At 34.4% G+C, this 20,884-nt stretch overlaps 1 protein-coding gene and 1 long non-coding RNA gene across 2 annotated transcripts; both read left to right on the top strand.

Moving 5' to 3' along the window:
- The first annotated feature begins 1,274 nt into the window (after positions 1-1,274).
- Positions 1,275-5,341, top strand: LOC133288529 (uncharacterized). The gene is made up of 3 exons (XR_009748373.1): positions 1,275-1,393; positions 1,518-1,650; positions 4,972-5,341. It is a non-coding gene; the product is annotated as an uncharacterized LOC133288529 (long non-coding RNA).
- A 2,044-nt stretch (positions 5,342-7,385) lies between these two features.
- Positions 7,386-20,305, top strand: LOC133288573 (uncharacterized). The gene is made up of 13 exons (XM_061486369.1): positions 7,386-7,816; positions 7,913-7,981; positions 8,067-8,174; positions 9,384-9,452; positions 10,219-10,383; positions 10,959-10,997; positions 14,376-14,482; positions 14,569-14,637; positions 14,910-14,961; positions 15,877-16,502; positions 17,655-17,852; positions 17,969-18,089; positions 19,887-20,305. The coding sequence occupies exons 1-13, from the start codon at positions 7,424-7,426 to the stop codon at positions 19,953-19,955; spliced, it is 2,085 nt and encodes a 694-aa protein (XP_061342353.1). The 5' UTR covers positions 7,386-7,423; the 3' UTR covers positions 19,956-20,305.
- Positions 20,306-20,884: the final 579 nt, after the last annotated feature.

Here is a 20,884-nt window from a genome sequence, read left to right as displayed (position 1 = left end):
TTATGATCTAAATATTAAAAATTCGAGTCTAATAAATACCTTATCTACAAAAGTACTAGAATAGAACCGCCTAGTATAGTAGTATGACTAAATACATTTACAGTGTTCATATGACTAAATACTAATGCAATTCTAAAACATCCTTTTGTTATTTTTTGCGCCAAGAAGGCGACAAATTCTATCTAGTGGTGATAGTTAATGCATCCATTCAAGATCGTTAGACTATAACCTTACTTTCCGTTGTAATCACTAGCCATGTTGTGAAAGTCCACAATCTTTAAGCAGAAGAAAAGAATTAGAAGAGAGGAGGTTGTCAATTTCCGCCAACCAAAGCGAGCATGCTTAAGTATTGATTGAATATTTGAAAAAATCCAAAATCAATAGAAAAGGCCATATCTAATGGTACAAAACATGTCAATAAAACCAAATTACATAAAATATAAGAAATAAGAAGGTCAACAAAATTTTATAGCTATGTCATCTTCTTCGGCCAAGTTTTTTACCACTCACTCTCTTTTCATCTTCACTTTCCTATGTTATTTGGCTGGCAAGTTCTGAAGCTGCCTAAAACGGTAACATGTCTTGATCACTCTGTCACAGCTCACCAAGGTCTCCCTCCCCCACTACGTACATAGATGGATAAGAATGGAGATTTTGGACGGTGAACGTAACCGCCCTTTTAGGAAGCTCGCATCTGTGACAGAAACATTTGTAAAAGGAGAATTCTATCATTTTCTTTTTTGAGATGCGATGGCGACTATAGGTGGCCATAGTTTCAACTTTCAACCGTGGCCCCCTCTTTGTAATCATGTTGCAGCCATAGGCAGCTGTACCACCAGTATATTCTTCACACTGAAGGCAAACTAAGATCGAATGGTTTTTACTTTTTAGCTGCAAGTTGTCTGGGCAGAGGAAAAAGCAAGGGGTGCAAATAACTTTGACGTTTGATTAGACATATGAAAAATCAATTTCAGCAGATGGACCATATTGAAAGAAATTAAAATTTATAAGGGTAATAAGCAACAGTTCTTCATTTGCACTTACTGTGGTCATGAATCGGTAAAATCAAGGGTGATTTCGCCATTCTGTTGACAAATCTTGTGCAGGAAGATCTAAAGTTCTGACGTTTTCTGTTTTTAACCCCAGAAAGCTTTTGACTTCACATTAAGAAGCTTAATTATCTGGTTTTAGAAACATAAATCGAACACATGCTTTTTGGGAGCTATGATATTCCAGGAGGGGAGTATATGAGAAATCATCAATACTACAGACCTTGAGTTCCAAAAAAAAAATAAAAAATCACTTCACTTTAAATCCGATTAGTGAGTGTGGGATGGAGGTAATGCAGTCTTAGAGGCTTCGGTCACGAAAGAATACTTTTACCACGGCTCAAGTTTGTCTCTTTTCTTACATATCTTGAGTTCACTATTCAAAAATTAACTTAAATAGTTGGAGTGTCTGAGACTTTATAAATCTTATATTAATTACCTATATAATCAATGTGAAACTCGTAACAGGATGTAAAAGCATGCAGGAGAAAAGATCCGCACCGAAGTGAAGAAACTGTTTCCCAAGAAAAGAAAGAGTGAAGATGTACAGTAAGCTGATAGTGCCTGCTGTGCCCGGAAAGAGTTTCAAAGGCATATTGATGTAAGATACGATCACCTTTTAGTCTCATTCTAGCAGCAATGATTAGCTCTTTTGCGGTGCTCAAAATATATGAGAAATCCCAATAGAAAATCAGGAACCTGATTGAACCAGAAAACAAAACCAAATAGTTATCGATCACGAGTTACCACTTTTGCCTTCACTTTTTTTTATGGTCGGTGACCCAGCTAATTTTAGGGCCTCTGGATATGATAATAAACATCAATAAAACAACATAATAATCATCATGGATGGACAAACATGTTTATATATAATTTCTCTAACAGTATAAGAGTCCCGCTTAGTATTCCTCAATGAAACTAACCCGAGCCAGGACACCATTAAGTTTCACCCAAGCTGTCAACATGTCACTGTTTTTTTTTTTGTTTTTTTTTGGAAATAAGGTCACTGTTTAAATACAGCTTCCTGTTACTGATACAATTGAACATCGTTATTAGGGGTTTGTTTTTAATTGTACGGGCAATTCTTCAGTTATTTCATGATGTATTTAACATGTTGTAATCAGATGTTGTGCGAGGACTAATCTAAACGAATTAACCCTGTCTCCTTCAGAGCTTCACTTGAATTGAATGTTTCCTGGTTCCTCAAATTGAACATCAAATGATTTTGTTTCACACTATAAAATTACCTTGGCGTCTCATTAATTGTTTGTGCCTGATTTGTGTTCCTTTTCGTTTTTTAATTTTGAACTTTTGTTTTTGTTCTTAAAGGGATTGGTTCAAGTAGTACATGCTTGATTCCGTTTGAGTAATGTTTGAGTTCAAATTTTTATGAATGCAAAAAAATTTCTTTAGCCGATGTTTTCAACTTAAATAAAATTATCTCTCGTAGATGATACTTATGATTTAAATAAAATAAAAAAAACAATTTTGGGTGGGAATCCTAAGAAGCTGGTATAGTTTAGGTTTACTCGTTTGATTTAAAAATGGCTCAAACTTTGATGCCCAAAATATATATATATATACAAATTAGAATAAGGTGTAATATAAAAGGGGGAAAAAGAAGGACAAAAAAGAATGATTAATGGATTAGTTCTAGATTTTTCGAGATAAAAAATGTGAGTTTAATTTTAATCTCAATAGTTTTATTTTTCTTGTGTTATTGGTTTTAATTTGTACTCTTTTAGGTTTTAATCTTATACTTTTCATTTAATTCTTTTAATTTTGATTGATTAAAAAATTGTTTTATATTTGTTGTGAATGATTTGGCCTTTTTAATTTTCACTTATTAAAATATTGACACTGCAAGGCACAGTGGTGGAGAAAGACATATGTCATATGATCATAACCATTGAATATGACCTTGGAGTTAAAGATGGTTATTGGTTCCTAGAGTTGCGCTAAGTAGAAGGTTGAGGTAAGCTGTGAAAAAATGAGTGATGGAGGGAGGAAATGAGAGACCAATAGTCAGAGAGTTTGTTTGTGAAATTGTGATTGCGAGAGAATGGCTATAATGACCCTAACTGGTAAATCTTAATTAGAGATTTAATTTAAGAATTGAAATATCATAGTTAGATTCAGAACATGATTTCGAGTATTTTGACTGTAATCATGACTAGGTCATAAACAGTGTCTTCTGCCGGGTATTCTGCATTGTTGTGTAGCAACCGGTAAAGCTCAAAAATGAGAAAATTCAATTTATGCCAAAAAGTCATTTAGGACTAATCAATCTACACGAAAAGAAAGCTTAGGAAGCGAGCAACGTAACCTTAGTTTTAGATCATCAAATGGGTATGTCTTTTGACTGATTTCTCCTCTTCTTAATGCGCCCTTGTTACTGTTCACAGTGACAAAATAGAGATTTTCAAGGTTTGAATGATGAGAGTGGTCTCTAGGTCTTTGTAAGCTCATTTAAGGTATATAACTTGAATTTGGTTGATTAAAATTCAAGATACTATTTAGGTTTTTCTTGATGTTTTATGGTTTCATGGAGGTTTTGTAAATGATGTTTGAATGTGTGTTTCGTTGTGGAAGTTGTTCATTGAGCCTTGTTGTTGGTAGTAATTGAAAATTTATTGAGAATATATGTTGAAATTTGAGAAAATGGATGGCCTATCTCTAATGTATAATTCAGCCTATGTACAATAAAATGAGTAGACCAAGTGTTTAATGAAATGCCAAAGTGATGGTAAAAGTGATGAAAGTTAAAGAAAAATACACGGTTCATATATATATATATGTGTGTGTGTGTGTGTATTCTGTCCAAGAGGAAAAAGAACAAGGAATATCATGCTTTAATATGTTTGAATGTGTGTTTATGTGTTTTGAGGTTGGTTAATGATTATCTACTTAATTGGAGTTATGTGTAGTGAGAAATAAAGGAAAAAAAAGCATGAAAAGATGATAAACACTTATGAGCGCAAATCTGCCCTCATCATAAAATAGGTACAAATGAGGTATTTAGTGATATTTGAAGAAGAGATGATGATGGATATTCGATGTAGTGATGAAGAGAATGGTTGCTAACAAAAGATAGCTTGAGAAAAAGTCATGAACACACCTATATGTGTCATTTTCAACCCTTTAAGAATTAAATGAGTTGGAATTGTATTGGACTTGGAATTATGATTTGTAAGTTATGTTGAGGACATGATAAGTATATGTAAAGTGAGAAATGCCCACTTAGAGTTAGTGGTTTTATGCTAACTAGCTTTGGGGTCCTATACGTAAGTTTGAAAAGAATTAGTATATGACTTGTGTTTGGCATTTAATTGACATTTTGAATTATGTAGTGAATGTTGTCATGAATTCCTCCTCTAGGTTGTGCCTAGGGATTCAGAGTTTGTGGACCAAGCTTTGGAAAGAGGTGTTTAGCTGTCTTGAGTATCAAGTAAGCAATTATTCAGACTTCAAGAAGTAAGCTTTATGTTTAAGGAGTCTTTTTTCCTACTTGTGTGCTCCACCATGGTTAGTGGACTATCGTTGAATTGTATGATTGCATTTGATGCTTTGTATAGATGCATTCATATAGAGCTATATGATAAGATGATATGATTTGTTTTGATGTGATTTCTGTAATGATCTTTGGCCATTGATTATGTGTGCACTGATGTCTGCTTGGGGTTCTCCCTTGGGAACACGTGCATTGATTTCTGCTTGGGGTCCTCCCTTGGAAATGACTGCTTACACCTCTGATAAGATATGTATATATGTTTTGTTCAGTTATGATATTTGTTTATATGATGCCTTGCATACTCTGTATCTGACTTTCATGTAGGAGTGGGCCCAGGGTATGAAGAATTCACTATAAACCTTGAGCTTATTGAGATCTGTTATCTCACCCTGTTTGGGGACATTATTTCAGGTGAACAGATTGTCGGCAAGCCTTCACGGGGCAGGGATACGACCCGTGGATAGAGTGCCTTCGTGGACCGGATCTTAGGTAGCAGTATGCTACTATTATTTTGGAGGATTATTATTTTGCTTTAGTATTCCATTCATTTTGAAGATCATGATGTATGATCCGTTATTTTGTATATGGCCTGTATATGTTTTGTACATGTTTTCCGTTTCAATGCATGTACATTTGTGTATTCAGGCATGTTTATATGATGATGTAGTATTCAGATATACGTAGATGTTAATTTTGCATGCTGTTGGACTTAATGGCACAAAGCCAATTTATGCATGCGCTCATGGATGAGTATGTGATCCTTATGGATATCTGGTATTCCTGAAATCATAGATTATATACATTGTTTATTAGGATACCTTGAGAGTGGGATTCTTAAATCCCCATTTGTTCGTTTTATAGCCGTTATACTGTTCATTTTATAGCCGTTATACTGTTCAATTTTCGTCTCCGTCAAATGAAAAAAAAATAGAATAAAGTTATGCATTGCTATATATCATGTGAAATGGATAAACGATAAATAAAAAGTTAGCTCGTATTTTCGTAAGTTAATGTAAGTTTGTAAGAGAAGTATTTCGCTAATCATGTTTAGTATCATATGTGTGTTAACTGAACCGGCTAGAGACGAGGATGTTACAATGGCAGTAGACAATAGTAAAAAAATAGGGTTACAAAAGTAAGATTAATGATATAGTGACATAAAATTATATTATTTATTATAATAAAATATCAGACCAACTTATGGGCTTTCAAGTCAAGCCTAATTAAATTAGCTTGGGCTTGTTTGACAAACAAGTTTTTTTTTTAAAACTTGAGCCCGTTCTATTTATTAAACAAGTCAGATCAAGCCAACCTTAAAGCAAGTCAGGCCGCTTGGGCCGACCTAACATGAATCTACGAGTAGACCTATTACATATAGTTAAATAAAACAGGCTCATACATAAAAAAAATGCATATTTAGAAAGCAAGTCATATGCTTTTTTTTATGTGTCGGGCTCATAAGTTTACAGGCTGACCTATATCATATAATTTATTTTAAATTAAATAAATAATTTTTTTTTGGTAATCAATTGTTATTTTAATTATTTTGAATAGTAAAGTTATATTATATTATTTTATTTTAATTATTGAATATCTAATAGGCTAACAAGCCTAGACAAAGATATCTGTTCTTAAAATAGAGGCCATAACAGACTTATAATTTGGGTTTATATAAAGCTAACAGACCAGATCAGACCTAAAGTATTTTATACAGACTTATTCTATTTAAGGCAAAGCCTAGCACAACCCAACCTATTTAAACCCTATTTGCAAGTGACAAATAATAGTTTACGCGTAATTTTTTATGGGATAAATAAGAATCATGTTGTAGGTAAAAAATTGGTGTCATGCACTCACTACAAACAAGATAAAATCATTGAATAGAGTGCCTCTTCAATTTTTTATTATTATTTAATTTGTCATTTCTTTTGTAGGAAAAAAAATTGATCTGTTACATGACGAATCGAAAGCCCATTTTTTAAATATACCATGTTATCCCTAGCTCACACGATACTTTTTTGTTGTAAAGAACCAAATAAGCTCAACAATATGACACAAATTAATTCTGTGTTGTGCAAGTGACATATAATAGTTTACACCTAATTTTTTAAGTATACGATGTTATCCCTAACTCACACAATGATTTATTGTTGTAAAGAATCAATTCAACTTAATAATAGTACCCAAAAGGGTAAATTGTTGAATGAAGGTATTTTTCATGATTTATATTGTTTTCTAACACATATTCTCATGTAAGACTCCTTTGAGCTTGAAGAGTTTGAAGTGTAGATATTGCATGTAAAAAATTAATTCAACTCAAAAGCTTAAGCAATCAAGTGTGAGCTTTTTTAATGATTTATATTATGACTTTAATGCTTCTACAATGAATATAGATAACTTATCTACATTAACTCTCAAAACGATGTCATTTTGAGTTAAAAGATAAAAATATTATAATGAGAAATAATAATTATAACCATAAAAAAAATTATAATTATAAAAAAATCTTGATTTCTATCCTAAAATAACATTGTTTTAAGCTCGATGTAAATAATTTTTATATGTTGAAAGAAGAAAAAACAAACCCTTATATTATTGTCTAACACTTGTCTTCAAGATTAAAAGTTATGTGCAATTCCTCGTTAATATTGTCTATTCTAATTGTCTTTCCAGTTTAGTGCTAATTGGAATTAATTCATTTTGGGGTAATTTTTTTTTTTTTTTCAAATCATGCACTTAAAATAAGATTGTAGTACCATTAAAAAAAGAAAAAGGATTAGCGTTACGATTTTTGGAAGGCACAACCGCACAAGCACAAAACCTCGCCAAAAACCTTCAGCACAGAGCAGCAGAGAGTTGTGCTATGGACCTAGACGACTTAGAAGCGCCGAGCCAGGTCCCCTCTCGAGTCTCCAAATTCGCGCCAAAATCATCAAAGCTCAAACCTAAACTGAAATCGGAACGTACACCCAAAGCTGAACCTAAACCCGAACCCAACGCATCATTCTCCAAATCAGAGCCACAGGAATTCGATATAACTGCCAAAAGGAATGAAGATAACGTGGAAACAGGGGCTTCAACTCATTCGAAGCCCGAACCCAACGACACCGTCAAAATGGACGTTGAACCCAAGTTTGAGACCGAAGACGAATCAAGACAAGGCCAAGGCGATCCCATGGATGAAGACAGCGCCGAAGACACAGTCGTGCGCGAAATCGACGTCTTCTTCACACCTTCTATCGATTCCGACACTCAGGTCTGTTAGTGCTTCCGCGTTTCGTATGCGCCATTGCTTGTTCGATTTTGCAATTTTTCCTCAAGAGTCTAATTTTTCTTTTGCGCTTTTTTGTAGTTATACGTTTTGCAATATCCCTTGAGACCTCGTTGGAGACCGTACGAGTTAGATGAACAATGCGAAGAGGTGCGGTTTCTTGATTTTCTTTAATGTTTTGGGAGGAAAAAATGGGGAGTACTGTTAAGTCGTTGTTGTGTTGTTGATTGTGTAGGTCAGGTTGAAACCTGGGAGTTCAGAAGTGGAGATTGACTTATCCGTTGACTTTGAGTCCAAGAATTTTGACAAAGAGTTTGCCAACGAAATCAACTATACGAAGCAGGTCTGTTAATCATCTCTTACAATGTTGATCAAATGATGCCCCTAAGTTAACAGACCAATTGCATCTAATGTCAGCAATAATACATTTGTGTATTTCTGTTGTATGTCACAGTAAGTAAATAATGAAGACATCTTGTTGAATATTCGAACATAGAAGGCTCCGGAACTCATTGACTCTGAAATTAGCTAAATAATTGTGTATTTTAAGGAGAAAGATTCATGACATCTTGTTGGATACACGATGATTTAGAATCCACGACTTCAAGATATATCAGTGCTCCCTGATAAAAATGTTGACTACTCGTTTGATTAATATTAGCAGCCACCAAAATACTTGTTTGCTGGTTATAGTCACTGGTGCTAGCATGAAATAGATCAAGGCTGGTTACTTTTGCTAGCTTTACTAAGAACATTTAAGGAATAAAAGAGGGATGCGGGATGGGATTAGAATTAGCCTAAATTATGCAAGTTTATTGCCTTGTCAGTGTTACTGGTGCATGATAATTGATAACATTTCAATTTTCAACATGTCGATGCATGCTAGTGATAGTGTGTCATCGTTACTTTCAGCTTCTGAGCATAGATTTGGGATTCTTTTTTCTTTAATCTATCTTTTTTTCTTGTGGTTCAATTGGGCAACTTGATGTGTATTCTACGTTAGATTGGATATGCAATGAAATTTTATCTCTTGTGAAAAGCTTGCTTCAATAACTTGCAGAAGATTTGCTGCTTTGCTCTCCAGAAGAACATTGTTTCTTGAAATATTGCAAGCAGTACAAAAACTCTGCAAATGCACTTTTCTGTTGTTGAGAATATGAAAAGCTTGCATGTGTGGCAGATTGTTAATGTTTGTTTATAAAAGGGTATTCTAGGCAGTCGACAACCAACATATAGACATAAAACTTGGAAAAATCTTTATGACATGAATCAACTATATAATTTTTCCAATTTAATAGACCCTAATGCGTCATTTGAGCTTTGATCCATGTAGCTCATCCCACCTAGTGGGACAAGGCTTGATTGTTGTATTCTCTAATTTTTCTTTTTGTTTCTTGACATATTACACCTTTTCGTGTGTTGAATTGCCTGACAAACTTTTAACATATAGTAATATTCAAAATTGAGTGCTTTGTTTGTTCACTTGTGACTTTTCGTAGAAAAGTATTACATATTATAACTTGTATGGTATAATACTTTTAATTTTATTCAGACTTTATCAACTTCGTGGAAGCCACCTCGTGCAAATGGCTGTGCTGTCGGTCTTCTTATGGGTGATAAGGTACTTATGCCTTCCATTCTATTCTGTGATATCTAATTTAGTTTCAGGGTAATAGATTGTGTGAACAGCATTGTGTTAGGTATGCCATTGCAATGTGGAAGACCGTTGTCCTATTTATTGAGCACTTAATACTTCTTCCAATAAATTAGGATGGGCGCTTTCACTGAAAATACTCCTGAGGATAGTTTCTTCTTGTTTTAGATGACATATATCTTATTCAGGTTTTGAAGAGAAGTAGGAGCAATTACTTAATGTGTTTCTTAATGAAAAGCTAATGTAGCAAGGATTGTGTTGCAAGGTAAGCTTCCATAAGGTGTTAAAATGGGGAAAGTGAGGAAGATTAAAGACGAATCATGCCTTCAAATTAACTTGGCTGCACCCCACCCCCCCGCGGCGCGCGCACATACCATAAAAATTAAAAGCATTGGGATGCCACCTTAAAAGAAAAAATAATAGAACATGCTCTCGTAAACACTTAACAGGTTATATGTGTTAGATTCTTAGATGATTAACCCAGCAAGCTTGATATACTTTCATTTATTGACTTACTGCTGATTATATACAGCATTTAAAATATTTCAGAGTCCAGACCCATTATGTTTCTTCTAGTACCTGTCTGCAACTTTGTCATTTATAGATGTCTTCTTGTTTCTTCTGACAGTTTGACGGTTTTATGAATTATATTGTTGTGAATCTTGTGATGCTCAGGTTAATTGTTTAATTTGGAGAAATTTGTAAATTTGCCTGCCTCTTTTCTGGATTGCAGTTACACCTGCATCCTATTCATGCAGTTGTGCAGCTCCGACCATCACCACGACATTTTAATTCTGGTGGTTCAAAAAGGAAGAACGTTATCTCCACTGGTGCAAATGCTACTGTCAAAGTTGAGGGGTCAATTGAAGAAAAGTCTGTTGCTACATCAAAGAAACTGGTATCATGTATTCAGTTCATTTATGTATATGTTATTTTATTACAGCAATCTAGTGAAGATTACACAAGTACAAGTTGCACTTTTACAGGATGGCTCTGATGTCTTGACAATCTTGAAATAATTTCTTGTACTTTTTAGACTGATAAAATGGTGTGTTTGAGTTGAATCAAATTTTATGTTGCTTTACAGGAATCTGAATCTAAATGAAATGTAGGTTTAGTAAATCTCATATAGGCATGTCTGCTTGGTGATTGTACTCACCTCCCCCTAAAAAAACGCCAAATAATGTTTTGATTGCTATTGTATGCTGAGGGGAACATTGACTTTGCTGTTCATAAATTGCTCAATTTTATCTTTAGTAGTTAGCATCTTGGTTCCATTTGTGCCAAATTTGCTTGAAATTAGAGGGACATTTTGATATCCCATCAGAAGGCGAGCTCAAAGCTGTCTTTTTGCAGGGTCACTAAATCTTTATTTCAAAGTTTTACTATTTATTTGTTTTCTTCTGCTTGTACTCCATCAAGGCATATTTGGTAATTTCCAAATAGCTAATTGATTTCTTTTCTTTGTTGCAGAATAAGCAGTCAATTGAGCAAAAGAGTGATGTTAATGAGGTATAACAGTTGTTAAAACTGCAGTGTAATTTACATATAGCAGTTTTTGGTTATAATGAGGGTTCTGTTATATTTTTAAGTAATCATGATTTTCTTCTGAGGTTCGTATAACATTATGATTCATGAAGTATTGTGAACTATACACAACTATGTCTACTAGTAGTTTTGTTGTTTAACCTGGCATAAGGGAGGTATTAAGTGGATTTAGTATTATTAGATTTTTTGCCATTATTTCTCATTCAATCACATAAATTTTCCACTTAGAGAAGTTGGAACTAGTATTTCCCCCTCAGTTGTATTATAGGGATTGATGGGCCTTATTTGATTTCAAATGCTGACTTAAATATTGGTTGTCTTGAATTTCTTTCTTCTTTTTCTATATCTATCCGTAGAATAGATTTTGTTCGCAAATATGTTTGGGCCCACAATTATCTACTGTCAACCTGAACTAGTTGGACCCATTGGGCCTGTCCCAGCAGATCCCATTTGGGTCACAATTCCTCACTGTGAGTGTTGCCTGAAACATGACATCAGATGCTGGAATTGGGAATCCCACTAGGTGATGCCGTGAGTGTTGCCTGAAACTTGATATCGGATGCTGGAATTCGACTAGGTGATATCGCTAGTTGCATGTAGCTCTTCCACTGCTCTGTCCCTAGAACGTGAATCCTCACTACAGATCTCAGTGGCGTTTTCCTCGGTATCCTGTTTGAAGGAGGTGGAATCCCATTGTGAACAGGGTGTTCATTGGCACCATCTTCTTCCATTTCAATGCCCTGCTTTTGCATTCACCTTTGAAGTATAGAAACTGTTTCTGATAGCTGAATCTTTACTTAAAAAAGAGAAAATCTCTTCATAGGGTTTCCCTTTACAATTGAGCCACTGCTTTGTTTTATTAAACTTACAAATTTGAATAATGTTTTCCCTTCTATCGCACCTACTATTTAAGCTAAGCCCCTGCCTTTCACACTATGACGCCTTATAACTAATTCTATAACTTCCTAACTAAATCCCTAACTTCCTGGGTTCTATCACCAATTGATTTTCCAAACACAACAGAAAATATTTGGATCATGAAATATGAGAACACAATTAATTGACTAATGAATTAAAAGAATGCAGCCTCGAGAAAACAAGGAAAACAGCATAGAGAAATGCTTTTGGTTGAAGTCCTAAAATTTGAAGAAATCCTTGTGGTGGTTGATGTAACCTCAACAGACCAACAGCCTTATTCTTTTAGCTGTGTTAGTTCATGAACTTAAAATTAGTTTTTTTAATAATAAAAAAGATGAGCCACTTCATCACCTTTTTCTCATCTTGATTGTTATTGGATGGGAAGCGGGGCAACTGCAGGATTCTGGTTGAATTTTAGTTGCCAGTTAAAAGAAAGATAAGGCTCCTCTAGAGTGAGGATGGAAAAGTGAGGGATCTCAAGTTCTCAAACATTGATGATAAAAACAAGGGAGTAGATTCTAATATATAAAAAATCAATTCAACCTAAAATTTTAAGCTGTTTGGTGAATGCCATGGTTTTCTATTATATTTCTCTAACATGCCTCCTTATACAAGAGCCTATTGTGTTTGAAGGGTGAAAAATTCACAGGACCACCTGCCTGTGCTAAGAAATTCTATAATATTTAATTATCTTTTAATAGAATGAGGGGCAATGAAGATCAAACTTGTGATCACGTAGTCACAGAGGCTCTGATATCATGTAAAGAACCAATTCAACTAAAAAATTTAAGCTATCAGGTGAAGGTCATAGTTTTATATTATATTTGTCTAGCATAACAAATCCATAGTTTGTTATGCACGTTCATGTATTTTATTATGATATCAAGTATCATCCGTTAATTTTGTCATCACTGGTTGAGATCGCACACTTTTCCATCTAAAGTAAGGGTTCGCTTTAGAATAGCCAAATCCTTAAAAGAATCCTCCAATAATAGTTTGATTTTCTTCAGAAGTTATAGTTCACAAATTCTTATTGGTTTCTCTCTTGACTGAATAATCTGAATAAAGTTTTATAGGTGAAGAAGTCTATTTGTCATGCTGTTGCATGCAATTCTAGTAACCTAGTTCCTAATGGTATGCAGGATGCACCAGCATCAAGTGAGTGTGAATTTAGAAGTAAAGTTGTCCCAATATTCTGGCTTACTTTTAATTATGTGGCTGATTGTAATATTTCAAAGATACCACTAGACAATCATAACTATTTAGGGTTAAGGGCAACAGTAATAGAAAGTTGTTTGTTTAGTTCCCCTGTATTGGGTAGTATTTGGGTTGGGCCTGGTTCATGTAGTTTAGTTGTATTGGGTCTTGCTTCAATGAGTTTATGACAGAAAACTATGGCTTTGTTTGATCCACGTAGCTGACCCCATCTAGTGTGAAAAGGCTTTTGTTTGTTTGTTTTTAGGGTCTAGTTTCAATGTCCAAGATTTCTTATGGGTTTTGTAGTGATATGAAGTATAATCCTTAAGAGGATTAGAGTTTTATTCCCATTTCTTGTAGGATAAGTTATACGAGGTTTAGTACTTTGCTTAAATGATTGTTTTATTTTCAAATAAAATGATCAGAACAGTGACAGGCTCCCCTGTTGGTTGCGCGAGCAATCAATCCATAGCTGTGATGCCTAAGTTTCTTTACTTCTTCTTCTCAGCTAATATTCTGTTCTTTAATTTTCTATGCTACTAAAATCTATTTACCTTTGCAGACAAGAAGAAAAATTCATCAATCAAAACCCTGATTGCCTCTTGTTTCAATTTTCCCTAAAACTCAACAAATCGAATCCTAATTTTTCAGGAATTATTCGCAGCATCTATGCAGCTGCCTATCTTATCTTAAGGGACCTTCAGTTTACCAATTTTCGACTTTTATTTCCCCAACTAAACCCTAAACCTAGCCTATTCCATTAAACTATAAGCTTCTAATGCTTCCGCTATCCTACTTCAGTATGTTAGCTATGATGAAAACTTTACAGTTATGGCCAAAAAGAATGAATGTTGGAAGATAATTATTTCAGTGCTTTCTTCTAAGAGTCATCCCCCCTCCAATGAAGGCATTAATATAACAATATCTATTGACCAAAAAATTTATATCAAGGGAATGTTATTTCCAGTGGAACAATTGGAAACCTTAATGAACTTTGCTAAAAATGTTTACCATGTAACGTTATATAGTTAAATTATTGCTTTTTGCATGAAATGAAGTAAAATAGTGTAATGCACGGATAAAAAACATGTTCTCCTCTGAAACAAAGAATGAATTAGTTCTGTATATTTGCATTTTCTATTTTAGAATTTCTTAATGGTGATTTTGTTCTTGATTCAGTTTTTTCCCTCCTGCTCTAATCAGTCATTTTCTCTATATATTGTGCAGTGCTGGGTTCCTCTCAAATACCATGACTGTAAGAGTGATATCTCCTCTAGATATTTGCAGCAAATGGTGGCCCAAGAAAGTTCTCCAATGAACTTCACAATGAGCGCGTAAGAATATGTCCTGTTATCCTTTTGTACTCTCTCCTTAATGTAAATATGTAAAATTAAGTTTGTAAATCTTTGAATAATTCAAGGTATGACTATGTCACTACACTTTGTCCTGGAGTGAGCAGCAACATTTTACCCAATGGTCCTTCTAAAAGGTACTGCCTTCCTTTATTATTAAGCTTATTTAATTTTTGGCCCTTAGTTCTGATTAACAGATTGCCATCTAGCTGTTGTGCAGTATACTTGCACACTTTTTCTTCTGTACCAGCAAATGCATCCATCTCTCTTTTTTTGTTATTCTTTCTCTCCTTGTTTCTGCCTATTTCTCAATAATATGTTTTTCTTATAATGCTACTTTGATTTGTTTATGTGTTTGTACTATCGTAATTGGCTTATAATTTTGACTATCTTTTGAATGTAATTTCAGGTACCTTCTATCATTGCCTGTGGAAGAACGTCTTAAGAAAATGCTTAAAGAGGTTTGTAGCATCTTTAGTTGGAGTGTTGATTTCTTTTTGTTGTTGAGAAAGCGGCATTTAGAGCCAACAGCATTCTGCATCTTGCTTTCTATGCTGGTTTATGGTTGATTGCATTCTTCTTTTTCCCCCCCACTTAGTAGATATTCTCTATTCCTAATTCACTTCTGCTGTTTTATGTTTGTGTGTTAACTTTTAAGCTATTAGTAGACATATTTCTCAGCAAATAACTTAAACATGTGCACAAAGTTCCTCATTTATACTGTGTCAAGCACTGAAGATTCTGCTTTCCATATGAGAAGTGTTTGTATTTTATAATGTCCGAGACGTACTACATGTGTGCATATAGTTAGTTGGAGTAACAAATTTGCAGTAACAGACTTGTAACTGCTCTAGGGTTCTGTTGAAGATTCAGTTAACACAGTTTCCTCCAACTGTCATAACTGACTCTATATATGTAAACGGGACAAAGAGTTTAGTGAGATGAAATAAACATTCACTTCAGTTCAGAGATTTCTCTCTGTTTCTCCTCTTTCTCTCTCAACATTTTCTTTCACTTTCCTTCACTTTCTCGGACGCACACTATTCTATTGTATAAGGCTGCTACCAGGTTTACAAGTAGTATGTCATTGTTATATTTTTAACATATATGCATTAGAATCATTTTGTGGATTATAGTTTTCCTTTTAAATTAATTACTAAAGGATTTGTTGTTTTCATCTTTCTCTCTCTGTTAAAGCATAACCCTCATGCCACAGCAATATCAAGAAAAGAGAGAGAGACAGTTAGAGTGAGGATTTAAACAAGAAAAAAGAAACTGATTATTTTGGTGGTGCATTCAGAACTGAACTGAGTAATATTCCATCTATTTCTGTGTGCTATTTTTTATAACATCTCTAAGAGAGCTCTTTATGACAGGGTTCTCCACTTCATCGTTTCAGTGCTATTAAGCACTTTGCTCCTGAATACTCTGAGGTGGAACTGCTGGATTTCCTGCAGCAGCATGCAATATTGGTACAGGGACTCTGGGCTCCAAAAAGTGCATTGCTATATCCTCAGGGTGGTATGGAAAATTTAGCCAGAGATTATGTCCTACTATTGTTTAGCAAGAATTTGAAAGTTCAGCCTTCCGATGTGAATGTTCGAGGTGAACTTGGTAATCATGTGAAAAACTTCCTCAAGATATATGGCTTGGAAAGATGTGATCTAAGTAACTCTGCTGCAGAACCAAAGTCTTACTGGAAGTTTAGAGAGCTTCCTGATGAGTCATTCAAAAAACTCTATCCAAATATTGTTGAGAAACAAGAACAACTTTTCAAAGGTTTGGAACAACATGTTGCTTGTAATGTTGGAAAACGTAAACTTGGTAAAAATGCTGTAGCAAACCGGAGTGTGAATAGTGAACTTGTTAAATCAGCAAATTCTGATCAACGAGTAACAAGTCCGGGTGGAGTGCCTCCTAGGAAGATGACCATGTCAAATGAAACTCGACATGCTCTGCCAATTGCCCTCAAGAAACTTTTTCAGAATTACAAAGTTTGCAGGTATGGCTATAGAGATGTCTACCCTTTGTTCTCCCATCTCGAAATGATCCCTAAGTGATCATTTTTGGAAGCACAAGTATTGGTTGTTAACTTCACGCAGCTGCAAGGCTTTCATATTTCAACACTTGTGCTCAATGCTAATTTTTTTTTACCAAAATTAATTTCGCCATTGTAACATGCTTTTGTGCTAGTTTGGAGCTCAAAATTAAATGTACAACTTGAAGAACCTATTCCAAGATATATATAGACAGAAAAGAGAAAGCAGAAAAATGCCGGGTTATATTCTATGGGTCATGAATTGAAGTGTGAATATGCCTAACCTGGGTTTTGAAACTATTTCTATTTTTGGTGAGACCGTGAGGTATCCCACACCCTTTGGACGTGTAACTAATCCCATGCAAGTGTCAGTGTCTTGAAACAATTTCTATAAAGGAGTGTAAGGCCCCATGGAAGTGTGCTTTATTTGTCGGGCTGTGGTGCTCATGGCTGGAACCATTTTAGAAGTGTGCATTTTATTTGGGATGGGTTTTTTGCTTTTACTAATGGAGTCAGATCATGTTTTTTATGGTCCTTTAATGTATTTGCTGAGGAATTGGAGATATCTTTTGAGCTAATGTTCTTTTATAGATATGAAATAAAATAAAAGCAATGTTCTATATCTGATTCCAATGCCTTGTTAGTTGGAATTTGTGTATTAAAGGGTTTGTCTCAAATGATAGAGAAGACAACGAGGGATTTCCTGTGGCCATGGGTGGGAGATCTGAAAAGGGATCATCTTATTAGTTGGGATTTGTGTTGCAGAAATGAGGGGGGTTTGAGTCTAGGCAATTTTTTCTCTAAAATTATTGTTTTGCAGCTGAATGGCTGTGGTGGTTTGCTTTAGAAACAAACTCTTCATGGTAATGAGTTATTCAGATTGAATCTGGTTTAGATTGGAATGCGTGGGAATGCCAATCCAGAAATCTTTCCCACTCATGCCAATCCCCGGAAGTTTATCTTTCTGGGCATGCATCTTTATGACCACCTTATCACTTAATCTGGGTGATGGCAATCATGCCCATTATAGAGGGAAATCGTACTACAGAAGTTCTCTATTTTTCTCTTCTTTTTGCGGTGACAATTGTCTTATGCTGGTTCTATTTGTCTTGGCAGCTTCCAAATGATTTGCCAAGGATTGCGTGGAATGGCGGTTGACAAAAGTATGCTTCCAAAGGGGGATTTTAAAATTGCTGTAGATGCAGCTCATAGTCTTGATGGTCCACATGATGAGCTGAAGGCGGTCATAAGTGAAGTTGCCTGCGATATCCATGGTTATTATGTGTTAAAGTCATCACAGGATGATGCATTCAGGTTGTTCCCCATTCACACACAACATGAGAGAAATATTATTTTCTGTCGGAGAATTTTATAATCAAGAAACACATTCCATTTGTTATATAATGCTCAGGACTGTATTGGTGTTGCAGAGATGTTGTAATTGATATGCTTCGTGGAAGTGGACCCAGTGCCAAGCTGAAGAAGGCTGAGATACTTGAAGCTGCAAGGAGAAAACTGAGTAGAGAGGTCACTAGCAATGAATATACCAAGGTAAGTTTTATTCTGAATTAATCAACTCAGCTTGATCTTTTTTTTTTTGAGGTGGCTGAAATATAGTATTTAAGTTTTATCTCAAATTTCGACTAATTTCAATCAACTTATCATGTTGGCATATATATATATATATATATATATATATATATATATATATATATATATGTTTACTAGGAACAAACTAAAAGGAGGATAAGGAATCCTCCAAAGTGGATAAACAAATAGACAAAAAACCTAAAAAAAAAAGGTGCCTCAGTATTGCCCAATCTCTGTACATGTCAGAAATGGCAACTCCCTTAAATTAAACCATTAGCAGAGAACCAAAGAATTGCCATAAATACAACCGAGCTCCATAATATATTGAGAGGCAGTGGGGTACCTTTAAAGATAGGAGCATTCCGCTCTAGCCAAATGAACCATAGGACTGGAAAAGCTGCACATTGCCACAAAGCTTTTGCCTCTTTATTGCCAAAGCCTTCAAATCTAACTAGCGGAATTTCTTCCTGAGTAGAAGGATACCCACACCCAAGGCTACCCCAAAAACCCCCATACCAAGTGTACCATAAGAAAGTAGCCATCTTGTTGCAAGAGTAAGTGTCCAATAGATTTTGAACTATAACAATACATAATGCACAGTAGTGTGAGGCCTACGAATTTGTAGTTGGTTATTTGTGTTAATCCTATTTAGTACTGCCCGTCCAGGCAAAAGACTTTTCTACTCAATGTGTGATGATGAGTTGATTGCCCGAAATAATACATTGCAGATTTGCAGTTGATGAAGTTGAGCTTTTTTTATTTCTGGAGATGTAACTTATTATATGGGCCTGTTAATGGTTGTACCCCAAGGATCTATGACTCCCCGTTGAATGTTTTGTTTATCAAATGCCCCACTAGATTAATAGCATATACAATGACAGTCTTGCATGCTGAATATATATGCTCCATTAGTTCAGTTGCATGGGCTGTTGATCAAGTTGAATTTAATGTTTCATCAACCAAAACGAAAGAGTTAAGCTAGGTACTTGATTATCATATTATAGGCTTTTGACCCGTTATTAAATTAAAAAAAAAGGTCATTGTTGTTGAAATTATAGGGATATAGGTATAGAGGGAGAGAAAGGTATAAAGACGTCATAATATTCTATAATATGACATGATGTGATATAAAAGACAAAATAATAAACCTTATTTATAACCATAGAGGATTTCTAAAATAAGGAAACAAATCATGAAATATAAGGAAATAGGGAAATTATTCCTGAAAGATCATCTATGATATTTTAAACTATTTTAAGATACAATCAAGATATTATACAATATTTTCTTGATTTTCTAATGTATAAAGCCGTTAAGTTTAATACCATTTATGCATACATCCTATATCTCTAGTTCGCTTAGGCTGGCAGTGTCCTGGCATAGAGAGTGAAGGTTTTATTATTTATTTACTTTTTTGTTAACAATGGAACATTGTGAACCCGAACGTGGAAAGTACGCAAGGACATGGTAGAAACAAAGGAACCTGGCGCAACCTGAAAGGTTTCAGCTGGCTTTCTGTCAATAACTAAAACGGAAAGTTGCTTCATGACTTGATCAATTTCTTTTAACGAGATAGTAAAGTAGAATAAATGTTGCCTACATAGTCATATAAGTGAAATTTCAGATAATGATATTAACCTGGAGTGATCGCAAATAAATGTTGCAAAATCATTTGTAAATCAGATTATGTTTTCTCCTTTTTCGTATCAATAAATATTGCTTATTATTCTAATGGGATTTTTTTTGAAACAATTTCAGGTCATGAATGAATTATGTGTCTCAAAAGGTTCTGTTTGGTGTTTGAAAAGCGGTGATGGAAGTATGTAAAGATCTGAGGTCTTGCTGATTGGGTTGAGCGAAAATTATATTGGGTTTATGTTGTTATCCTTCCTTCCTTTTATTTTTTTATTTTTGGGGGGAAAGGATTGAACTGCCCACCTGCAAAAATGAATTTTTGATTTGCCCATCGAATGGAAATCATACGTGCTACTTCTTTCGCTTGAATATAGATATTCGTAATCGAGGTTATTTTATGGGGTATGTTTTTCTCATGTTACATGAGATAACATATCCTTCCTACTCATACATCAAAAGTTGTGCTAGGATTTATTTATCTTTTTACCTTTTTTTTAAAAGAGTGGATCCCACATGTTTTGTGTCTATGGCATGAGAAGTCTCCTACAACATGAGACTTGTATTTCCTTTATTTTATTTATCATTTTTTTTGCATATCTTTTCTTATCACTCTTTAATATCGATATATCAGAATTTCGATTATTTTTTATTTTTTTCTTTACTTTTGAGATTCTGATGTAATGATGTTGGAGAATAATAGATAAAAGTAGCCAGAAAAAAAAAGTAGTTAAAATAATTTATCCCTACTCAAATATACGCATCCTTTTCATCTCTAGTTAAATGATAGGAATTGTACAATATATTTTTTAACCTTAATGATGATCATTAAAACATCGAAAACCTAAGCCCACGTTGGTGAACAATTTTTTTTTAATTTTTTTAAAATATTTGAAATTTTTAAAATCGTGTAAAATTTAATGATGTATGGTCAGCAAGGGTCAATTGTATCAGGACATTAAATTCAAATATTTTGGACGATCTTTGTCTCTTCGTTATACATATAGCTTATGTAGTACCGATACGACACAACATTCCGATACGTCAATCTTAAAAAATTATGAATTTCGACACGTTGTGACATGTTTTAATATTAAATAATATTTTTAATTTATATAGTGTAC

Source organism: Gastrolobium bilobum, unplaced genomic scaffold (genome assembly GCF_033153095.1).
Source record: "Gastrolobium bilobum isolate Gb01-03AN ecotype WA unplaced genomic scaffold, APGP_CSIRO_Gbil_v1 utg728, whole genome shotgun sequence".
NCBI lineage: Eukaryota > Viridiplantae > Streptophyta > Magnoliopsida > Fabales > Fabaceae > Gastrolobium > Gastrolobium bilobum.
This window is presented reverse-complemented; position numbering and strand designations above follow the sequence as displayed.